The following is a 20567-nucleotide window of genomic DNA, read 5'->3' as shown; positions in this document are numbered from 1 at the left end:
GAGCCACCCAGATGCCCCTGGATATATGTTTGTATGTCTCTTGAGCATATGCCTAGCAGTGGACTTCCCAGGTCCAAGTGTAACCTCGTTTAACCTTTTGAAGAACTACCAAACTGTTTTCCAAAGTGCTGGCAACTTTGTATGTGGATATCCACTTGTCTCAGTGAAAAGACTGCCCTTTCCTTTTCCTATGTCTTGGCACCCTGTGGAAAATCAATTGACCATAACTGTACATTTTACTTCTGGATTCTCAGTTCTATTCCATTGATCTATATGTCCATCCTTATGCCAGTACTCACAGTCTTGGTTAGTGTGGCTTTTTACTAACTTTTGAAATTAAAAAAAAAAAAAATGAGTCCTCCAACTTTGTTCTTTTCCAGGATTGTTTTAGCTATTTTGGGTCCCTTGAATTTCTGTATGAATTTTTTAAGTACTTTTGTCAATGTCTGCAAATAGAAAAAAACACACACACAACTGAGATGCAACTAAGAATTACATTGATCTATAGATCAATCCAAGCCATATTGCCATCTTAAAATATTAAAATATTAGATGTGTTTCCATTCATTTAGATTTTTAATTTCTTTCAACTCTTTTTAAAAAGATTTTATTTTTAAGTAATCTCTACATCCAACGTGGAACTCAAACTTATAACCCCGAGATCATGAGTCATATGCTCCACTGACTGAACCAGCCAGGAGCCCCTCTTTCAAAATTTTTTTTTTCAGTTTTCATTGTGCCTGTCTCACATATTTTTATTAACTATATTCCTAAGTATTTTATTCTTTTTTGATGCTGTTTTTTTTCTTAAGTGTATTATTTTTGGGGGAGAGTGTGAGTATGGGAGGGGCAGAGAGAGAGGGAGAGAAAGAATCCCAAGCAAGCTCCGCACTGTCAGCACAGAGCCCCTTGAGGCCCTCAGTCCCACAAACTGTGAGATCATGACAGAGTCGAAATGAAGAGTCGGACACTCAACCAACTGAGCTACACAGATGCCCCTTAATCTTTTTTGATGCTATTGTAAGTGGAGTTATGTTCTTAATTTAATTTTAGGATTATTTATTGCTAGTGTATGTAAATATTTACACAGTATTTTTAGATATTTTTTATTGGCAGTGTAAAATCATTTGCATATAATTTTACTATATTGATCTTGTATCCAGTAATCTTGTTTAACTTGTTTCATGGTTCTACCAGTTTTTTAAGTGGATTCCTTGAGATTTTCTACCCACAAGATCACACCTTCTGCTAATAGAAATAGTTTTACTTCTCTCTAATATAGAAGACTTTTATTTCATTTTCTTGCCTAATTGTGCTAGCTAAAACCTCCAGTATAATGTTGAGTAGAAGTGATCAGAGAAGACATCATTGTCTTGTTCCTGATCTTAGGGGGAAAACATTTTACCACAAAATATGCTGCTAGCTATGCATTTTTTTTCCCAAAAAATACCCTTTATCAGACTGAGGAAGTTCCTTTCTATTTCTAGTTGTTGAGTGGTTTGATCATGAAAGACTGTTTGACTTTATCAAATGCTGTGTGTGTGTGTGTGTGTGTGTGTGTGTGTGTGTGTGTGTGTGTTGTGGTTTTTGTCCCTTATTCTTTTTGTCCATTATTCTAATATAGTATATTACATTGATTCATCTTGAGATGTTAGAACAACTTTGAATTCCTAAGGTAAGTTCCACTTGGCCATGGAGTCTAATCCTGTTTTTATTTTGCTGGGTTTGGTTTCTTAGTATTCTGTCAAGGATTTTTGTGCCTGTATTCATAGTATTGGCCTGTAGTTTTTTGTGGTGCCTTTGTCTTGATTTAGTATCAGGCTGATGCTGAGCTTAGACTAAATTGGGAAGTGTTTGCTCCTCTTCCATTTTTTAGAAGAGTTATTTAGGGAAGGGAATGACAAGTGTAGTGGGAGGAAGTGGGGCTTATTGGAGAAGCTGAAGAAAAGCCATTATGCTTGAAGCCTGGAAAGCAGTGGGGCCTGGCATTGGAGGATCTGGGCTAGAGAGAAATTTCTGGATGGTGATTAATGTCTCAGAGGAGGAAAGAAGAGGAGAGCTTTGGGCTAAACATGGAGAAAGTCCAGTTGCGGATGGAGGATGAGCCACAGAGCAGGATGAAAGGAACAAAGGCAAAGAGATGGGAAGACAGGAGAGTGGTTCCCTGGAAAGCAAACAAAGGATGGCAGAAGAAGGAGTTTCTAGAAGTCATATGCTAGAGTGATTGAGTTGGTGGAGATGAGGAAATGAACCAATTTAGACTTTTGAGAATTTTGTGGATAGGAGAGGAGACTGGCTGTGGGGAGTGCAGGTGTCAAAGATTTCCTTTTCACTTTTCTTTCTTTCTTGACAACCTTTTTTTGAGAGAGAGAGAGAGAGCGTGTGCTTGCACATGGGAGCCAGGGAGGGGCAGAGAGAGAGGGAGAGAAAGAATCCCAAGCAAGCAACGTGGAGCCCAATGTGGGTCTCAACTCATGAACCATGAGATCATGACCAGAGCTGAAGTCAAGAGTCTGTTGCTTGACCAGCTGAGCCACCCAGGCACCCCACTTTCTTGACAACTTTTAAAAAAAAGTTTATTTAATTTTGAGATAGAGAGGGGGAGAAAGAAGGAGTGGGAGAGGGACAGAGAAAGAGAGAGAGAGAGGGACAGAGGATCCAAAGCAGGTTCTGTGCTGACAGCAGAGAACTCCATGCAGGGCTCGAACTCACAAACCATGAGATCGTGATCTGAGCTGTAAGTTGGACAGACGCTATAACCAACTGAGCCACCCAGGCACCACTTCTTGACAACTTTTAATGTTGATATGATTTTATACCTTCAAAAAATTGCAAGACTTGTACAAGGAACTCCCAAATAGCATTTTCCAGATTCACCAGCTGTCTATACTTGCCCCATCAATTTACTTTACCATTCTCTCTCATACACACACACACACGCACACACACACACACACACACACACACACACACACACACACACAGCGCTATTTGAGAGTGCTCTTTCCCCCTACCAATTAATGTTTGAGTGGCATTTCCAAAGAACAAGGACATTCTCTTACATACTAGGTTTTGTTGAAAATGGGAGCAATTTGGGCATATTGAAAAATCTAAGTGAAGATCCAGTGGGAGAGAAGTGAGAGAAGGGGTTGTTGTCACTGAGGGCTTGTTGAAGGGTCTAGAGAGCAGGATTTAAGGTGCAGGTGGAGGGGTTGGACTTTGCCACAGGAGGGATAGCTCTGTGTTGTGAAGAGGAGTGAAACAATGTGCAGACGTTGGAGACTTTGTTCTGCTTGACGGATGGTGGAGGAAGTTCCTCTCTGCTGGATTCTGTTTCCTTTGTCAGTTAGGAAGTGAGCAGATCTACTGAAAAGAGCAGGAAGGCATGTGACAGATGGGAAGCGTCTGAGTTGAAGAAGACAGGAGAAAGCACAAGAGTCAAGGAGAGGGGAAGAGGAAGTAATGAGATAAACATCTCAAGATTCATGTGGCCAAACAGCCCATTTCTAGTTGATGTTTATTCAGTCAGAGTGAGCCAGCTTGCTCTATTCAGTGACTCATGTCTAGCCCTGCAGAGTGGGGAGATAAACTGAGTTCATCTAGGCGAGGGTTTTGCCAAACGGGTGTGATAAAAGAACACAATGGTTCGGGAAGGGAAGTTTAGGGTACTGACAAGATAATGGACTATAAAATACACTGGATAAGAATGAAAGAAGTAAGATGGCTACTGAATGGGAAATAGAAGGGCAAATGGATAGGAGGTAGACTGGGAAGATGGAAGCCTGTAAATTGTTTTCTAATTATTACTATTTGACTTATTGGATCTAGATATTATTGAGCTTGCATTCTCTACTGAGTATTTTCCATCCATTAATTTCATATAATTCCTATGACAACCCTATCAGGTAAGCACAGGCATCAAGCCATTTTTATCGATAGAGGAAACAGACGTTAGTGACTTGCCCAAGGTGACACAGCTAAAAAGTGAGTCTCTAACTTCAGAGACCCTGTGTAACTCTGGACTGCTCTGCAGAGCTTCCCAGCTATGCTCCTTGCTCCACTTAGACCCTCCTCTGACTCACGCTTCACTTAGCTAACAGTGTGAGCATTTGGAAATGCAAATTGATTGTACCGGGCACTAACTCAGAACCTTTCATTACAGGTCACTGGAAATAGGTAAAAAAAGAAGAATTAACAGATGAATAAAGACTTGGACAGGTGGATAGTTTTATGATAAAGAAAATCATAGTATGATGTTAATTGTGAAATCTAGACGGTAGCTATAGGAATGTTCATCAGATAATTCTTTCCAGTTTTCTTTATGTTTGAAACTTTTCACTGTAAAAACATGAAGGGAGGGAAGACCTTTGGCTGAAAAAAGAGATGAAGCTAAACAGCTTTTTATCTGAGGACCCTGACTGGATTTATAGGTTGGATTTACAGGTTGGTAAGAATCTGTAGTCATGGGAGAATGGCTGTCTTCTCTCGGTAAGCAGGTTTTGATGTACCGAGAGACGTCTTGTGCCTGTGCCCCTATGGTATTGGAAAAGAACACTTAGATTGTATAATTAAAGCCTTTTTTGTTTTTTTAAGTTTTATTTATTTATTTTGAGAGAGACAGAGACAGGGCAAGTAGGGAAAGGGCAGAGAGAATCCAAAGCAGGCTCCACACTGCCAGCGCAGAGCCCGATGGGGGCTTGAACCCATGAAACCATGAGATCATGACCTGAGCCGAAACCAAGAGTTGGAGGCCTTAACAGACTGAGCCACCCAGGTGCCTCGGCACTTTTTTTTTTTTTTTTTGAAAGATCCTTTTAAGGAATCTCTACACACAATGTGGGGCTCAAACTCACAACCTTGAGATCAAGAGCCACATGCTCTCTTGACTGAGCCAGCCAGGCACCCCAAGTACTTTTAAGAGAGGAAAATAAGCTCTTCTGGAGAAGAAAGTGGAACCCCATGTTAAAAGTTTTAGGGCAGAGATAATCATTGCATCGTACTTGTCAGCTTAGGTGGTTACAGGCCATAGGAAGGGTCTCATCTGTACCTATTACTTGCTTTCTCCTGGGCAACTTCAGAATTCCAAAGAATGTTTTGCATGCACAGTTTCTTACTTTGCAATAAACCAGATTCTGCCTTTCAGTAGACTTTCTTTTTTCTTTCTTCCTTCCTTCCTTTTCTTTCCTTCCTTTCTTCCTTTTTTGTTTTGTTTTGTTTTGTTTTGTTTTGTTTTGTTCAAATGCCCAGTTTGGAATACATTTGACATTTAATACCAGTGATTTCTAAAAGGAAAGACAGATATCACATCAGTCTGCTGCTTGTATCACTAATGACACTCTTGCTTGATGGTCAATGTCAAGGCTCCTTTTCAGGCAGGCAGGATGTACTGCTGTCCTTCACTGAACTATTTTTTCCCTTCCAGAAGCCTCCAGAGCAGTGTTTGTTAACACGAGGGGAGAAGGAAGAGACACAGATGCCTGTGGCGGAGGTGTTTGATGAAACTTCAGGCTTGGTTGGCTAATGTAATATGTGTGAAGAGACAGGATGTTCTTGCTTCTTTGGGAACCTTGATCCCTCTGCTTCTTTCAGAAGCAATCAGCTGCTTGCTCTCTTGGCTCACTCTCTGCATGGGTGAATGTCCACAACAGCATGCGACCGTTGTCCTCAAACAAGAAGAATCTTGCCAGGCTTTTCTGTTGATATGTTTTTATACACACCCTATCTTTGCCTGATAGGGTGGTCCTTTGGGCTGTGCAGACACAGGAGGCTGGGAGGTCTGGGAGGTGGGTTCATTCCAGATTGGCATTTTCTAGATGAAGTTTCTTTGGGCAAGTTACTCGACTTCTCTCTGTGTCTGACTGTCTGATTGTAAATGAGGGTCGTGGTAGGATTGCCTGCTTCATGGGGCTATTGCCGATGAAGCTCTTCACACAGTGCTTGACACCCAACAAGCACTGGATAAATGTTATCTACCCTTATTATTATACTGTTCCTGTTATTCTGAAATTGCTTGTTTCATTCAAACATATGTCTTTGAGATCTTTCAGGTTCCAACTGTCATCTTAACAGCTGTACAGTATTCCATAATTTGGAATACCACCCCCTCCGAAAACTATTCCTTCTCTAACGCAGTTAGATAAAGCAACCCAGTCATTAAAGCTGCCATTCCTCATTGACTCTCTTTCTCTTTAGCCCCTTTACCTGTTCAGTGATGAAGTTCTACTCTCATTTTAGTTCCTACATATGTTCTTAATCTGCCCCCTGCTCTTGATTACCCTACCCTAGTTCACATGCTCCTTGTCTCTCACGAGGACCATGGCAGCTGAATGAATTCCTGTTGCTTCTAAGATTGCTGGCCACTGGGCTGAAGCCCTATAAAGTCATTTCCCATCCAGCTGCCAAATCTGCAGATCTGACCGTGTAAACTCCTCTGCATGGCACGTGGCGGCCCACGGCAGTCATGACGCGTAGTGTTGGCTACAATATGATTTATTGATGACAGAAATTTATGAGGCAGAGAGTTGCAGAGGGTTTAGGCTCTCCCCAGGCCCGTAGTTATTTTATAGAGAGGTGGGCAGAGCTGAATGCACTGTAAAGAACCTTCCAACAGAGAATCCAGTACCCACAAGTAAATCGGGGTCTACCTGGGGAGGGAGGATGAGGAACACCTAATTTTAATTTATTTTATTTTTTTTTTAGGAACACCAATGTGACAAGAAATGTCCAAGTGATGAACCCAATAAAGCACCTTTGTGGTCTCGAAAGCTCAGCCGGAGCGTTTGTGCATCCAAGTGGCTATCAACAGCCAAGCCTCGCTGTCCTTTCCAGAGCTGGGAACAGAAGAGCCCCACAGCCATCCAGCTGAAACCACAAGGTTTGTCTCTCCCCAGTTACCCATGTGCGATTGTTCTTTGACTCTCACTTTAAACTCCCAGCACCCATGGCACTTGGGTTGCCCAAGCTGGTTCTACTTGCATTTGCACTGTCCCCCAGGCATTGGCCTGGCCTGCCCCATGCTTGGAGACGACCTTCTCCAGAAAACTTACTGTTGCTTTCTGGGTTCTTCTCTGTCTTGTCGTTGTGTTTACATGGTATGTTGGTGCGTTTGCATCATCCCAAACTGTGAGCAACTTGAAGGAAGGGTCTATTACATTCACCTTTGTATACCCAGGGCCTGGCGTGTTAAATCATTGACTGAATGCATGTTTGACTAGGCCACAGATAAAAATACAAGTCACCCATCATCTCACTAGTCAGCAATTAAACCACTGAATTAATTACCATTGAAGTTTATTTGGGATTTATCCTTCCAGATGCTTTTTTTCTAGCTATAGATATGTGTATTTCTCACTTACACACACACACACACACACACACACACACACACACACACCCCACACATGATTCTGCATTTTATAAAGTCTGGATCAAACCCTACCTATTGTTTAAAAATCTTGTTTCCACGTAATGCATCATAGACAGTCTCTCTTCTCATTACATATTCTTGTAGTCCTTGGATTATCGTGTTGCACAGTGCTTCATCCTTATCAGACATGCGGTTTATTCTCCAGCTGAAATTGTTAATCTTTCTGTGTCGAGAGTGTTTGTTTCTCATGATGAAGAAACATGGTAAACAAATACTGGGTCTAAAGTAAGCACAAGGAAGACTGTTACTGATGGGAAAGTATTCTGGCCAAAGTATTGTTTGGCCTTTAAGGCACTGGGACTTTAGTCCTTCAAGCTGTGACTGAAATGGGGGCGTCCTCTTAGGCAATGCCTCTTGTGTTGAATTATTTTTTCCACAGCAGGACTATGGCGACCCAGGAAGCGACTCCAGGCAGCCAGTCCGAGGAGAGCAGTGCCTTGGATTTGCCAACAGTTTATGACATAAGAGATTATGTGCTGCAGAGACCCCACCAAGAGGCCGACAGTGAGGCTTTTAGTTCTGTAGAAGCCCTTTCTAGTCCTTGCTCTTCTGATGCAGATCCAGGTAAGAAACAGGGTTTAAAATAAGCTAACACTGACACCCCCGCGCCCCCCCCCCCCCCCATACATACAGGTATGTGGTTGTTTGTTTCTCTCTTTTCCAATAGTACCTCTCTGAGGAATGATTCATTGTCTCGGGTAGAAAAACATCTTATCTAAGCACAACTGTGGGGAGAGACTTCAAAGGACAAGCTCCCTGGTGTAACCACAAGGAGCTATTTCCTGGAGGCCTTTTTGTCTGAGGACCTTTCTCATCTCCATCCAACTGCATTCAGAGGCTCAACAGGGAGAGGGTGGAATTGAATTTTGTTTTGTTCTTTTAAAACTTCAGAAAGTTGGGGTGCCTGGGTGGCTCAGTGGATTAAGCATCTGACTCTTGATTACAGCTCAGGTCATGATCTCATGGTTTGTGAGTTCGAGCCCCACGTTGGGCTCTGTGCTGACAGCATGGAGCCTGCTTGGGATTTTCTCTCTCCCTCTCTCTCTGAACCTCCCCTGCATACACTCGCATGAGCACATGCACACTCTCTCTAGAATAAATAAATAAATTAAAAAATAAAATAAAAACTAAAACTTCAGAATGCAGTAATGTGGGCCTGTTAAATGTTACAGGTGACAGTAGTAGGGCACTCAGTATTCCTCGTATAGAGTATACTCTGCATTTGGGGAACAACTTTTCTACAAGTTTCCCTCACTGAATTGCCAAAAAGTTTATTATTTAAGCTTAATGATGATTGTTGACGTAGTTACTGACCATCTCTGGTTGTAAAGCCCTTGTCTTTCCCATTCTTTGCCCAGTCCAGACCTGGAGGTCCACAGACCTGGGCCCAAAGCTCTCCCACTTACTGGCTCTGGGACTTGGGGCATGTTTCTTAATGTCTCTGAGCTCTGTGTACTTGACATCATCACTTAGATTTCTGTTAGACTTCTGGAATTTGATATATCCTAAATCAAATTGCTAATTCCTCCACCCTCTCCCCAGTCCATTTCCCCTTGTATATACACACCTGTTCGTTGACCCTTTCTCATCTCTAAAAAGCATTTTTACCCATCCATTCACTTAGGCCCAAACTTTGGAGTCATCCTCAACCTCTCTCACATCCAGTCTATCACTGTCAGCTTTACTGCCAGAGTAAGATCTAGAATCTAAACCGTTTTGCCACCCCCTCTGCTGCCACTATTGCCTGTCTTCTGGATTATTGTTACAAACTCCTAACCAGCTCTTTCCATACCTGCCCTTGACCTCCTACACTCTCTTCTCAACACATCTACCAGAAGATCCTTTTAAAAATGCAAATCAGATCATGTGAGTCCTTGGTGCAAAACTCCCATGGCTTCTCATCTGTCTCAGAGCAAAAGCCAAAGTCCTATGGCACCCATGCCCTCTGGGCCCTGGGTCTGCCACGTCTCTGCCCTGACCTCCTACTGTTCTTGTCCTCACTGGGCGGGGCCTCTGCCTCCCACCTCTAAGAGCCAGCCACCCTCCTCCCTGCTGACGTTCTTTGTTGTACCTTTCCCTGGCTTTATTCTTTGCCTCGGCAGGAATGCCACTGGGCACCCTAGATTTGACTTTAATTGATTCATCTCCTGGAATATAAATTCCAGGATAGCAGGTACTCAATAAATACTTGTATGAGGAATGAATGGGTGAATGTTAACTGCTATTGGTATTTCATTCATTAAGAGATATTCTTGTATGGAGGTAGGGCTGAAGCTGATCCCAACGTAAAAACATCTCTGGTCCCCTCTCCACTGCCCACACATGTAGCTTAAGGCTGGTTAGGAGTAACTTTGGAAAGTTCCATGTATAAGGAGTGGGAGTCATAGGCAGCACTGAATCAGGTGAAGCCTGAATTTAGCCCCATAGCACAATCCGTGTTGGAGGAGATTGTCAGATTGCATCTGCCTCCCAGAAGAAAAGTCAAAATGTGTAATTGATGGAGACATGGCCCAACTGTCAGCCATTAACGTGTGCAAAGTGCGTTATCAACTATTGTGCAGTGATATAAATCCTGAGCCACTTCTGCTAGGATAGAACACATGCACCCCAAACCCAAGTGGGTCCAGTCCAACTGGAGGCCCAGTTCTCACTTTGTCTTCTCCTTGCTTGGGCCTCCACCCCATTCCTACGTGCCCTGGGCCTTCATATGTCACCCTTCAGAGCATCCCCAAAAGACGATTTGAAACTTGGACTCAGAGACAAATAGCTTCAAGTGTCAGCTTTTCCGGGATGGTCTTCATTTAAGAATACCTAGCCTTAACCTTAAAGAATGGTTTAATTTCAGGAATCGAGGATAGGTAGAAGAGAGATTGGGAAACTCTGTCTGTCTGATGTTCCTAAAATGCATCCTATTTATGTTTTTCACCCCTACACATTCTCACACCCCCCCTCTGCACCCTACCCCCCAATTTGACCTTTCCAAATGGAGCCATTCCTAGCATCCGGGAATCTTATCTCCTCCTTCTTCCCTGTGGCCATGCCTCCTGATCTGCAGCATGTGTTTAAAACACTAATGTTGGTTTGCATATACTACCCCAACGAAGGTTCTGTGGTTACTTTTCCCTGCAGAGCTAGACATCGGAATGTCTTAGAATACAGGAATAATGATCACTCCCATTTATGGCAGCCTGGCTGCCTGTCAGGTTTTTTGTTGTTGGGCTCCATGCTAAGTGGTTCACAAAGATTGCTACTTTTAATTCTTACCACAAACCTGAGAAGTAGAAAGCAACCCTATTTTATAAATAAGGAAATGTAGATGTGGAGACATTAGGAAGCCTGCCCAGTGTTACTTAATAAATGGCGGAGCTGGGCTGAGCCCAAAGGCACTGTTTTCAATCACATTTTTATTGGAAAAAAGTTGCTTTTTCTATCCTGGAAAACAACCAAATGGATGATATCACTGAGATAAGGAATTGCTCAGAAATGAATCTAGGCAAGTTTGTTCGCTTGACACAGCAAACAACTCATTTTTGGAGGGGGGCAGTTTTAGGGAGGAATATTAAGTTTTTGATACTATTTTATTCAGACTTACATATTTAAAAGCAATCTTAATTTTGTGGTGCAGTCCACCATTCTGCAGTACTTTTGTATGCTATACCATTTATTACTCACGATACTTGTTATGGTTGCTTAAAATTGGACCAGATCGGGGCATCTGGGTGGCTCAGTCAGTCACGTGTCTGACTTCGGCTCAGGTCATGATCTTGCAGTTTGTGAGTCTGGCCCTGCGTCAGACTCTGTGCTGACAGCTCAGAGTCTAGAGCCTGCTTTGGATTCTGTGTCTCTCTCTCTCTCTCTCTCTCTCTCTCTCTCTCTCTCTCCCCCTCCCCCGCTTGCACTCTTTTTTTCTCTCTCTTGAAAGTAAAAATAAATATTCAAAAAAAATTAAAAAATAAAATAAAATAAAGTAAAATTGAACCAGATCACCTAGAGCTTCCCAAGAACTGAGTGGAAATGATATCCGAAAGATATCATGATGGGAGCAGGGATTACACTAGGATCCAATGGAAGGCAGCCACCTTTATATTTAGTAGCTTTGTAGCGGATAGCTTATGGTAGGCAGGAATAAATGCACTCAGGTGTATCCACCACAAAAGGAACTTAATTCTGATCTCACTAAGTGAAATTTACACAGCATGGGAAGCTATTTATTTTGTTGTAAACATTTCAGAGTTGCCTTTTGTGAGAAAGAGATTTTTACTAAGTAAATTTAGGAAAGATTGTCACTGGTAATCCGACCATTACCAGCCAGTGAAATGGCTGAGGTGGACGGTCCTACACTGTGGGGGAAATCACTGCCCTAACCACCCAGCCTGATTTGCTCTTGGCTGACCCATCTTGCACCTCCAGTTTCTCAAAACTGTCTATGGTCTTGAGTTTTGATTTTCTATTTATAAGGAGGACCCGGGGTGGGGGGGTGCCTGGGTGGCTCGGTCAGTTGAGCCGCGATTTTGGCTCAGGTCATGATCTCACGGTCTGTGGGTTCGAGCCCTGCATCGGGCTCTGTGCTGACAGCTCGGAGCCTGGAGCCTGCTTTGGATTCTGTGTCTCCCTCTCTCTGCCCCTCTCCCGCTCATGCTCTGTCTCTCTTGCTCTCAAAAATAAACATTAAAAAAAATAAAAAAATACATAAAATCTTAAATAAATAAATAAATAAATAAATTGGATCTGGGGCACCTGGGTGACTCATTCAGTTACAGGGCCGACCCTTGATTTTGGCTCAGGTCATGATCTCATGGTTCGTCATGGGCTAGAGCCCCGTGTTGGGCTCTGCACTGTCAGCATGGAGCCTGCTTGGGATTCTTTCTCCCTCTCTCTCTGCCTCTGCCTGGCTCTCCCTCTCTCTCTCTCTCAAAAATAAATAAACATTTAAAAACTAAAATTTAAAGAAGTATGTATAAGTAAGATCCACTTTCCTTCCCTTCACTGCATGCTCATAGGTAGTTATAATTATAGATTCTCTCCCCCACAGCCCTTCAGCAGATTTTGCCCACATTTTAATCTAGTTCTGATAACTCTGGATCTGTTGTTTGCTCAGAGACATGGCCTACCTTTACATTGGTCTCCGTTGGTGTTCTGATGGCTACTATTCTAGCTCTGCTTTTTAACATATCCAGCTCCCAAGCCAACTTGCATTCTTGACTTGCTTGTTTGCTGTTGTGTTTTGTAAGGAAGTTGATCTTCTAGAGATTGGTGAACACAGTCAAAGTTTTCCAGCTGATAGTCACCCAAGGTATCTCAGCATTGGGCTGCACCCAGCCCTGGTACTCCCTTACTGTTGGTTGCACTTAGATAGCCTGTGCTTACCTCAGAATATGGTTGAGTACCTCAAGAACTGATGGAGTATGGCAGGTTGCTTACAGAGGTCTGAGGGTGAACCCAGGACCTGGCTTCTCTAGCTACTGGGTGAAATAGGAGCCAGGAGCTGACCCTTAAGACCCTTAAGATTTAGTCAAATTAGCCCAGTTGTCAAAACCTATGGTTAAAATTCAGACACACAGTTAGCAAGGAGATGGGGTCCACGGTGATGGTATAGAATAGCCTACTGGTAGCAGAGCACAGCCCTGCAACAGGTAATGCAATGAGAGTACCCAGAAATCCCAGCAAGTGGCAGGCAGTGTGCAGGTGGCTTATCAGTGAGTGGGAAGGTCCCAACTTCAAGGTCGGAGACAGCATCACAGTTGTAACCTCTGGAAGAATAGCAGGCAAGGGACGAGTGGCCTCAATTTTAGGAGATGGCAGAGACCACTGGAAAAACCAGGTTTTAAGGACAGGGACCTGGGCTGACGCCTAACTTTTATAAAGGATCCCCCATTTCACCATGTAGCTGCCTCTGGCTTTGCCCATCACTGACCTGTTCTTCCCAGCCAGGCTTTTTGAAGGGGTTGCCCATATTCCATTCTACTTCCTCTTATGATTGTTCTTCAATTCTGGGCACATGTCCTTCACCCCTACTACCCACTAGACTAAGCCCGCCCTTGCTCAGATGCTGGTGATTTTGCCCAGGAGCTAAACCTAATGGACACTTCTCTGCCCTAATCTCGTATGCCCAACTGCCATATCACTGTTCATGCCCTGGAGGAGGATATTAGCAGCAAGGGACATGAGAGTTCAGAGCACTTTCTAGGAAATGAGTTGATAAGAATCGGAGAGTATTAGTCAGGAAAACCTCAAAGCCTTGGTCATTTCAGTCTGGGTACCCAAAAGCGGGTGAGTCTGGGCTGTGTCTCTCTAGATAAACACCGCTCCTCTGTCTCGAACTGGTGTCTTGAGCAAGCATTGTCTAGCTACTTCTTATGAAGTAATAGTAAAACAAACAACAACTTGTCACCTAAGCCAGGCATAGGAGTGCAGAACTCCCTCCCTTCTCTTCCTGGTGAGATCTGACAGAAGAGCCACACTGCCAAAGAGGTCTTCCTGAAACAGCATTTCCATCACGTTCCTCTATTTAAATCCCTTTGAGATATCATTGTACACCCCCACTTTCCTTCCAACTCCAAACAAGGCTCCTGTGCCTCCTTGTCAGGGCTCTGCATAATCTCATGTCCAAAGCATTTGTTCAAGATTAAAAAAAAAATTATTTTAATGTTCATTTGCTTTTGAGACAAAGAGAGAGAGACAGAGTGTGAGTGGGGGAAGGGCAGAGAGAGAGAGAGAGAGAGGGAGACATAGTATCTGAAGCAGGCTCCAGGCTCTGAGCTATCAACACAGAGCCTGATGCGGGGCTTGAACCTATGAACTGCGAGATCATGATCTGAGCCAAAGTCGGACGCTTAACTGACTGAGCCGCCCAGGCACCCCTGTTCAAGATATTTAACAGCCAGTTCAGCAGTATTTGCAATATTTTAGTAACTGGCAAGGCACCAGGTAACATACAGGTGCATGCCAGCCGAATGCAGGCCCCTGCTGGTGTCTAACTACGCATTAGCACAGGCCTGCTACTCCTGTTGGGCTTGTTTTTATGCTGAGTCAGGCCTTAATGCCTCAGCTGCATTGTTCCTGTCCTTGAAATGTGCTCCTTCCTTCCTGGTCAGCTCCAGGCCACTCCAGAAACTGTTGAGCTGAGTCCGTCAATTAGTCCCCCATACACACTTAGCGATGGGCTTGGATTCCCTGCCTCTTAGATACTTGTTTCCTTTCTCTTTTGTTACTGGGCTGGAGAAAAGCATAAACAGAATGCAAGTGCCAAGTGAGATGGTCAGTGGTCTCGGATAAACCCCTCAAAAACAAGGTCACCAGGGTTTCCTGGAGTGAAGTTCTGTGTGTACTGCTATAGGTTGAGAAAAGTCTGAGATCGGTGGCTGATCTCATCAGGGCCCTCTGCAGCCTCTGTTCTGGAGATGCATTCTATTAGATGCCTTCTAATACAGGACAAAGAGTTGCTCTGGAGTTGTTTGGCTTAGACGTTGCAATATGGAGTTGGTAAATGTTTCTTTTTGAGCCCTTTCCTCAAACTTTGACTTCTAAGAGCATTTGTTGAGAAAACCGGTTGCATGTGAACAACAAACTGAATGTTTGATGATTAAGTCTTGATGATTAAAAGCCCTAGCTGGTAGCCCTAGTTGTATGTCTAAAGTAAATAGTGATTTAATGTCTTCTTTTTTTTCTTCTGGAATCTGTCAAAATCCCAATCTTCAAAGACCATTTTGTAACCTATATAAATATATAGGCATTTCATACAAGGAATTTGCGATTTAAGAATAGATAAATGTGTCCTTTTTCCTTTCTATGATTCCTATGGTATCTATTTGTAATTCTGGAAAATTTTATTTCCATAAGAAACTTTAAGCTCTTGGGGCGCCTGGGTGGCTCAGTTGGTTAAGCGTCCGACTTCAGCTCAGGTCACGATCTCGTGGTCCGTGAGTTCGAGCCCCGTGTCGGGCTCTGGGCTGATGGCTCAGAGCCTGGAGCCTGCTTCCGATTCTGTGTCTCCCTCTCTCTCTGACCCTCCCCCGTTCGTGCTCTGTCTCTCTCTGTCTCAAAAATAAATAAACGTTAATAAAAAAAAATTATAAAAAAGAAACTTTAAGCTCTTAAATCTAAAATTTCAAAATAGAATTTATATATAATAATTACAGAATTCTGAATGTGGTGTTGCCATCTTAAATAGGAGTCAGGATATATTCTACACATGTAAATAATGGTAAAGACATTTTTCTTAGAGGTGACATCCAACCTAGAAGTAACATCCATCCTAGCAGCTAATGACCCAGCACCCTTTAAACCTGACCTGAGATATAGGGAGGAAGGGAAAGAAGGAGATTGAGGAACTAATTCTCTGAGAAATCAGAGAACAAAATCTGGTGCTTACTATCCCATGTCCAGTTGATGGGTTTTATTTGGAAAGTTTGAGTGTCCTGCATGCCAGTGCATTTCTGATTTGTTACCACTCATTGGGGTGAGTTCTACAGATTCAGCCATTGTAGGCTTCATTTTCAGGTCCAAAACAGGATGTTGAATTCTTTGCTTGCTACTATTGGAAGGAAGCAGTGCGTCCTAATTGTGTGGCCCAAGCAGTGAAGGATAAACTCTCCGTGTATATGACTAAGGCCCACAGAATTACAGAATGTTACAGCCCCTGGGCCGGTGGTTTTCAAACTGTGTTCTAAGCATCCCTTTAGGAGCTATAAGGTCAGGACTGAACTTATGGGGGCCCTGGACTCTCCACTCTTGCTCTCCATATCAACTTATTTGCATCATAGGCTTCTAGATGAGCAGTCATTGGAAGAAAGGATGTCAGGGCCAAACAGTTTGAAAATTGTCAAGCTCACCCAGATGTGTCATTTTCTGCAAGAGAGTGTCAAAACCCAGGATAATGAAGAAAATCACCCAAGGTCACGTAGCAACCTGGTAACTTCTATTTTTAGGTGGCCCTCTCTACAGACTACTTCTAACTGTGACTTTTCTATCCCTTTTCTGAAAATAGAAGAATATTCTTCTCTAGTTTAGACTGCCAAATTGTAGATAACCTTAAATAGTCGTTAGAGATAGTAGTTTAAGAGGAGAGTTCTTTTCAAAGGCTCAAGAATGCTATTTGCCATCTGTGACATCTCTCATTGCTCCTCACTTTTGAGTTTCAAGAACACCTGCTATGGGAGAAGAGACTTGTTTACTTCTGTGTACTTTGCCTATAGTCACAGGGTTTTTTAAATTTTAGTGTTCATGTATTTATTTTGAGAGGGGAGGGGAGGGGCAGAGAGAGAGAGAATCGCAAACAGGCTTCATGCTCAGTGCGGAGCCCAATGCGGGGCTTGATCTCATAACCATGAGGTCATGACCTGAGCCCAAATCGAGAGCCACATGGTCTTCTGACTGAGCCAGCCAGGTGCCCCAAGAAAACTATACTCTTATCACATTTTATAGCATTCTGAATTTTCCTGCTCGCAAAATAATGGAATTGAGTGGGAATTTTAAATAAATTCTAAAAACCGACAAACAAGCCAAGAGATTTAACCCTGTTTCTTCGCAATATATTCAGTCGTTAGATCCAGAATTTTCTTCTGTAAAGAACTCTTCGAAAACATTAGGGAATGTTAAGCGCAGTGCAAGTGAAAACATGAAGAAGTTACCCGTGGGCCAATGCCATTTTAGAACATGAGTTTGAGGGAGAATGGGTTAAAATAATATTCTGTGTTTTCAGCCAGCAAAACCCAAACAGCTGCTCCGGGTCTAGATCCTGGAGATGGTGCTTGGCAATTGCTTGCCATGGGGCAGCGTTCGAGTCTACTGCCCTCTAGTGACTATTTTTTACATATTCCTGAGCGTTACTGAGAACAAGAATTTCAGTGTACCAGATGTGTTAAGCCTTTATAATTCATTCTTTGCAGAACTTTTGTGCCTACTAGAAATAAAACTTCAAGTTATTAGAGATTTTTTTACTCGAAATCTGAGACGCTAACTTGTCTTAAGGCCACCAGTGTTAAGTCTAGTTACTGCAAGTGCATTATATAATTTGAGGACACCTTTTCATTTATGTTGCTTGATTGATTGCAGGTGAAAATGTAAACATAAAAATAATATCTGATTTTTTGCGTGTGCATTTGCCAAGAAAAAGTTGCGTTCTTCTGCAAAGATAAGACCAAAGGATTTAAATTTGCTTTATTTGATGAAATTATAGTAGCATTAAAGGGTAATGAGATTTTAAAAATCTTTCGGGATTTCTGATCTGATAAGATGGCATACCCATGACTCTCTGCTAAGTACAACTATAAACCATGGAAACATGAGAGGTGATCAAGGAATAGTGGGCAGTGGAAAGAAGAGGAATTGGTTTCAGGCCCCAGGACTGAAGGAACAACACAGAGGCAAAGTGTCTTCTGTTCTCCCACCCACCAGAAGAAGGTGACCAGAACTTGGTGCATTTCAGCCTGCAACCTAGCAACAAGAAGGGGCCTGGGTAGGCTCATTTCTCCACAGTACTGACCAGTGGGTCATCCCACATCACTAGGAGAGCCCAGCACCCAACAAGGGGGCATCTATAGCAAAACCCATCATAGTAAGCGGCGAGAGGAAGCACTCTCCTCCATTGGGCCAGAGACTTCACTCCTCTGCTAAACCAGACCCAGGCGGCCCGCAAGCACAAGTGAGGGGATTCTGCCAACTCAAGTAGTGACCTGGGCCGAGAATCCCCTTTGTCTTTGTGGGCGTGAGATTCCCCTTGCTCCCTACCTTCTTACATTCACTGGGGCAGCTGGAGGCACTGGAAAAGGGAAATCCCACAACAACAAGCAGCCCATCTGGAAAACCTCCTCTTCCCAGGGGGCCTGAGATCAACCCCCTACCAAGAGACACCCACGGGCTGGGTCAGTCCTGCAGGCAGTTCCAGCAGGGTGCTATGGGAGCCTCAACAGTACCTGATAAACCAAGGAGACCAAGATAAGCAGCAGAGGCTCTGAAAATTAAACTGTCATTGGAACCATGCAAAAGTAGGCCACAACCTGCGTGCTAAACCTGAACAGGATGGATGTGTGCTAAAGTACAGGACTTAAATAGCGCCAAGGTCACTCGTCATACCAAGAACCAAAAATCACAACATGAATGAAAACAGTCACAGACACCAATCCTGAGATGAATCAGACACTGGAATTTGCTAAGGATTTTAAAGCAATCACCATAAAAGCACTTCAGCAATCAGTTATAAATTCTGTTGAAACAAATGAAAAAATAGAAAACTCAGTAAAGAAATACAAGTTATAAAAAAACCTAAATGGAAATGATGGAAATGAAATAGACCATAGCCAAAAAATTGATAAATTGGACTTCATCAAAATTTATTAAATTTGTGGGGCGCCTGGGTGGCTCAGTTGGTTAAGCTTCTGACTTTGAGTCAGGTCATGATCTCACCACTCGTGGGTTCGAGCCCCACATCAGGCTCTGTGCTGACAGAGCCTGAAGCCTGCTTCAGATTCTGTGCCCCTCCCCTGTTCACGCTCTGTCTCTGTCTCTCTCTCTCTCTGTCTTTCTCTCTCAAAAATAAATAAACATTAAAAAAAATTTTTTTTTTTAAATTTGGTCTCTGAAAGCCCACATAAAAAGGATGAAAAGATAAGGTACACACCAGGAGAAAATACTTGCAATTCTGTTATCTGACAGAGGACTAGTATGTTGAGTATAAAAGAGCTGTCAAAATTCAGCTGCAGAAAAGTAAACACTTCAAATAGAAAATGGGCAAAAGACATGAAGAGACATTTCTCTGAAGAGGGTATCCAGATGGCAGATAAGCACGTGAAAGTATGTCCAACATCAGGAGCCATCAGGAAAGTACAAATTAAAACAATAACGATACCTACAGAAATGGCTAGGATAACACCACCAAATGCTGGTAAAGGGGTAGAGAAGCCGGACCACTCACGCATTGCTGCTGCGAGTGTAAAATGGCACAGCTACTCTGGGAAACGTTTAGTAGTTTCTTGTAAAACTAAACATGGAATTACCATATGACCACCTGGCATTTATACTCTTGGACATTTATCTGGCAAATGAAGAGTCACATTTGTGCAAAAGCCTATACATGAATGTTCGTAGCAGGTCTCGTCTTAACACCCGAAAACTCGAATGTCCCAGATATCCTTCATCAGGAGATCGTTAAGTAGATTGTGGTGCATCACTGGTATGGCCAGTGAATACCACTCAGCAGTAGAGTAATGAACCATCCAGACACACAACTTGGATGAATGAATCTCCCAGGGAATTCAGCTCATGGGGAAAAAAGTGAATTCCAAAACTTGACGTACTGTCGTCCATTACACATTATTTTTGAAGTGCAAACATTTTTAGAAATTGGAGAACAGACTAGTAGATGTCAGGGTTTGGAGTTGGGGTGGGCAGAAGGGAGGTGGCTGTGGTTCTAAAAGGGCAATGCGTGGGATCCTTATGATGAAAATGTTCTGTATCTTGACTGTGGTCATGGATGGGTGAACCCAGATGCGTGATAAAATTGTAGAGACATACATAAATGCATACAAGTAAACTGGAGAAATCGGAATAAGATCGTTGGATTTATCAATGCCAGTATTCTGTAGTTGGAAGTACATTGAGGGAAAGTAGGGAAATGTTCACAGGATTTGTCTGCATTGATCTCTAGCACAGCATGGGAGTCTTAAATATCTCAAGAAAATTTTCAACCAAAAAATCTGTTGGGCATCATAAAAATCCTGGCCCTTTTTCTTTAAATGCTTGTAAGCTCACCTTTTCTTTGTTTTCTTTTTTTTTCTTGTGTTTCTCTGAAATAGTTGCATTTTTCTCTGAAACAACTGTAAAAATTGCTATACCAATAAACAATTCCCTAGCTTTGATCGTTTTCATTGTTTCTAATGTGGTGTTGTTATAAAGGGCTGTGTTCAACATCCTTCTGGTTAAGCCCTTGTATTTATCTTAAATTATTCTTCAAGCTAAATTCCTATAAGAAAAATTGCTCTGGTTAAGCCCATGTATTTATCTTAAATTATTCTTCAAGCTAAATTCCTATAAGAAAAATTGCTCTATCACATTAAAACTTTTTTTTGACATGTATTACTAGTTTGTCCTTCCAGAAAAGGGAAGAAACCCATTTTTTCCAAGGCTCTTCTCAACACTAATATTA

At 42.7% G+C, this 20567-nt stretch overlaps 1 protein-coding gene across 13 annotated transcripts in view; it reads left to right on the top strand.

The window, feature by feature from the left end:
- Positions 1–20567, top strand: part of SHLD1 (shieldin complex subunit 1) — a 95710-nt gene that overhangs the window by 9964 nt on the left and 65179 nt on the right. For 6 of the 13 annotated variants that reach the window (XR_009604184.3, XM_078444248.2, XM_060612603.3 and 3 more), the window contains exons 2-3: positions 6700–6874; positions 7806–7990. Coding sequence is in view for 12 of the 13 variants with exons in the window: in XM_078444248.2 (XP_078300374.1) it covers positions 7813–7990 (178 nt within the window). In the remaining variant the exon portion in view is untranslated. The other 7 variants (XM_078444247.2, XM_060612649.3, XM_060612658.3 and 4 more) reach the window with 7 other exon arrangements.

The sequence above is a fragment of the Panthera onca genome, chromosome A3 (genome assembly GCF_046562875.1).
Source record: "Panthera onca isolate mPanOnc1 chromosome A3, mPanOnc1 haplotype 2, whole genome shotgun sequence".
In the NCBI taxonomy this organism is placed as follows: Eukaryota; Metazoa; Chordata; class Mammalia; order Carnivora; family Felidae; genus Panthera; species Panthera onca.
Note: the sequence above shows the minus strand (reverse complement) of the source record. Positions and strands in the feature narration are given on the sequence as shown.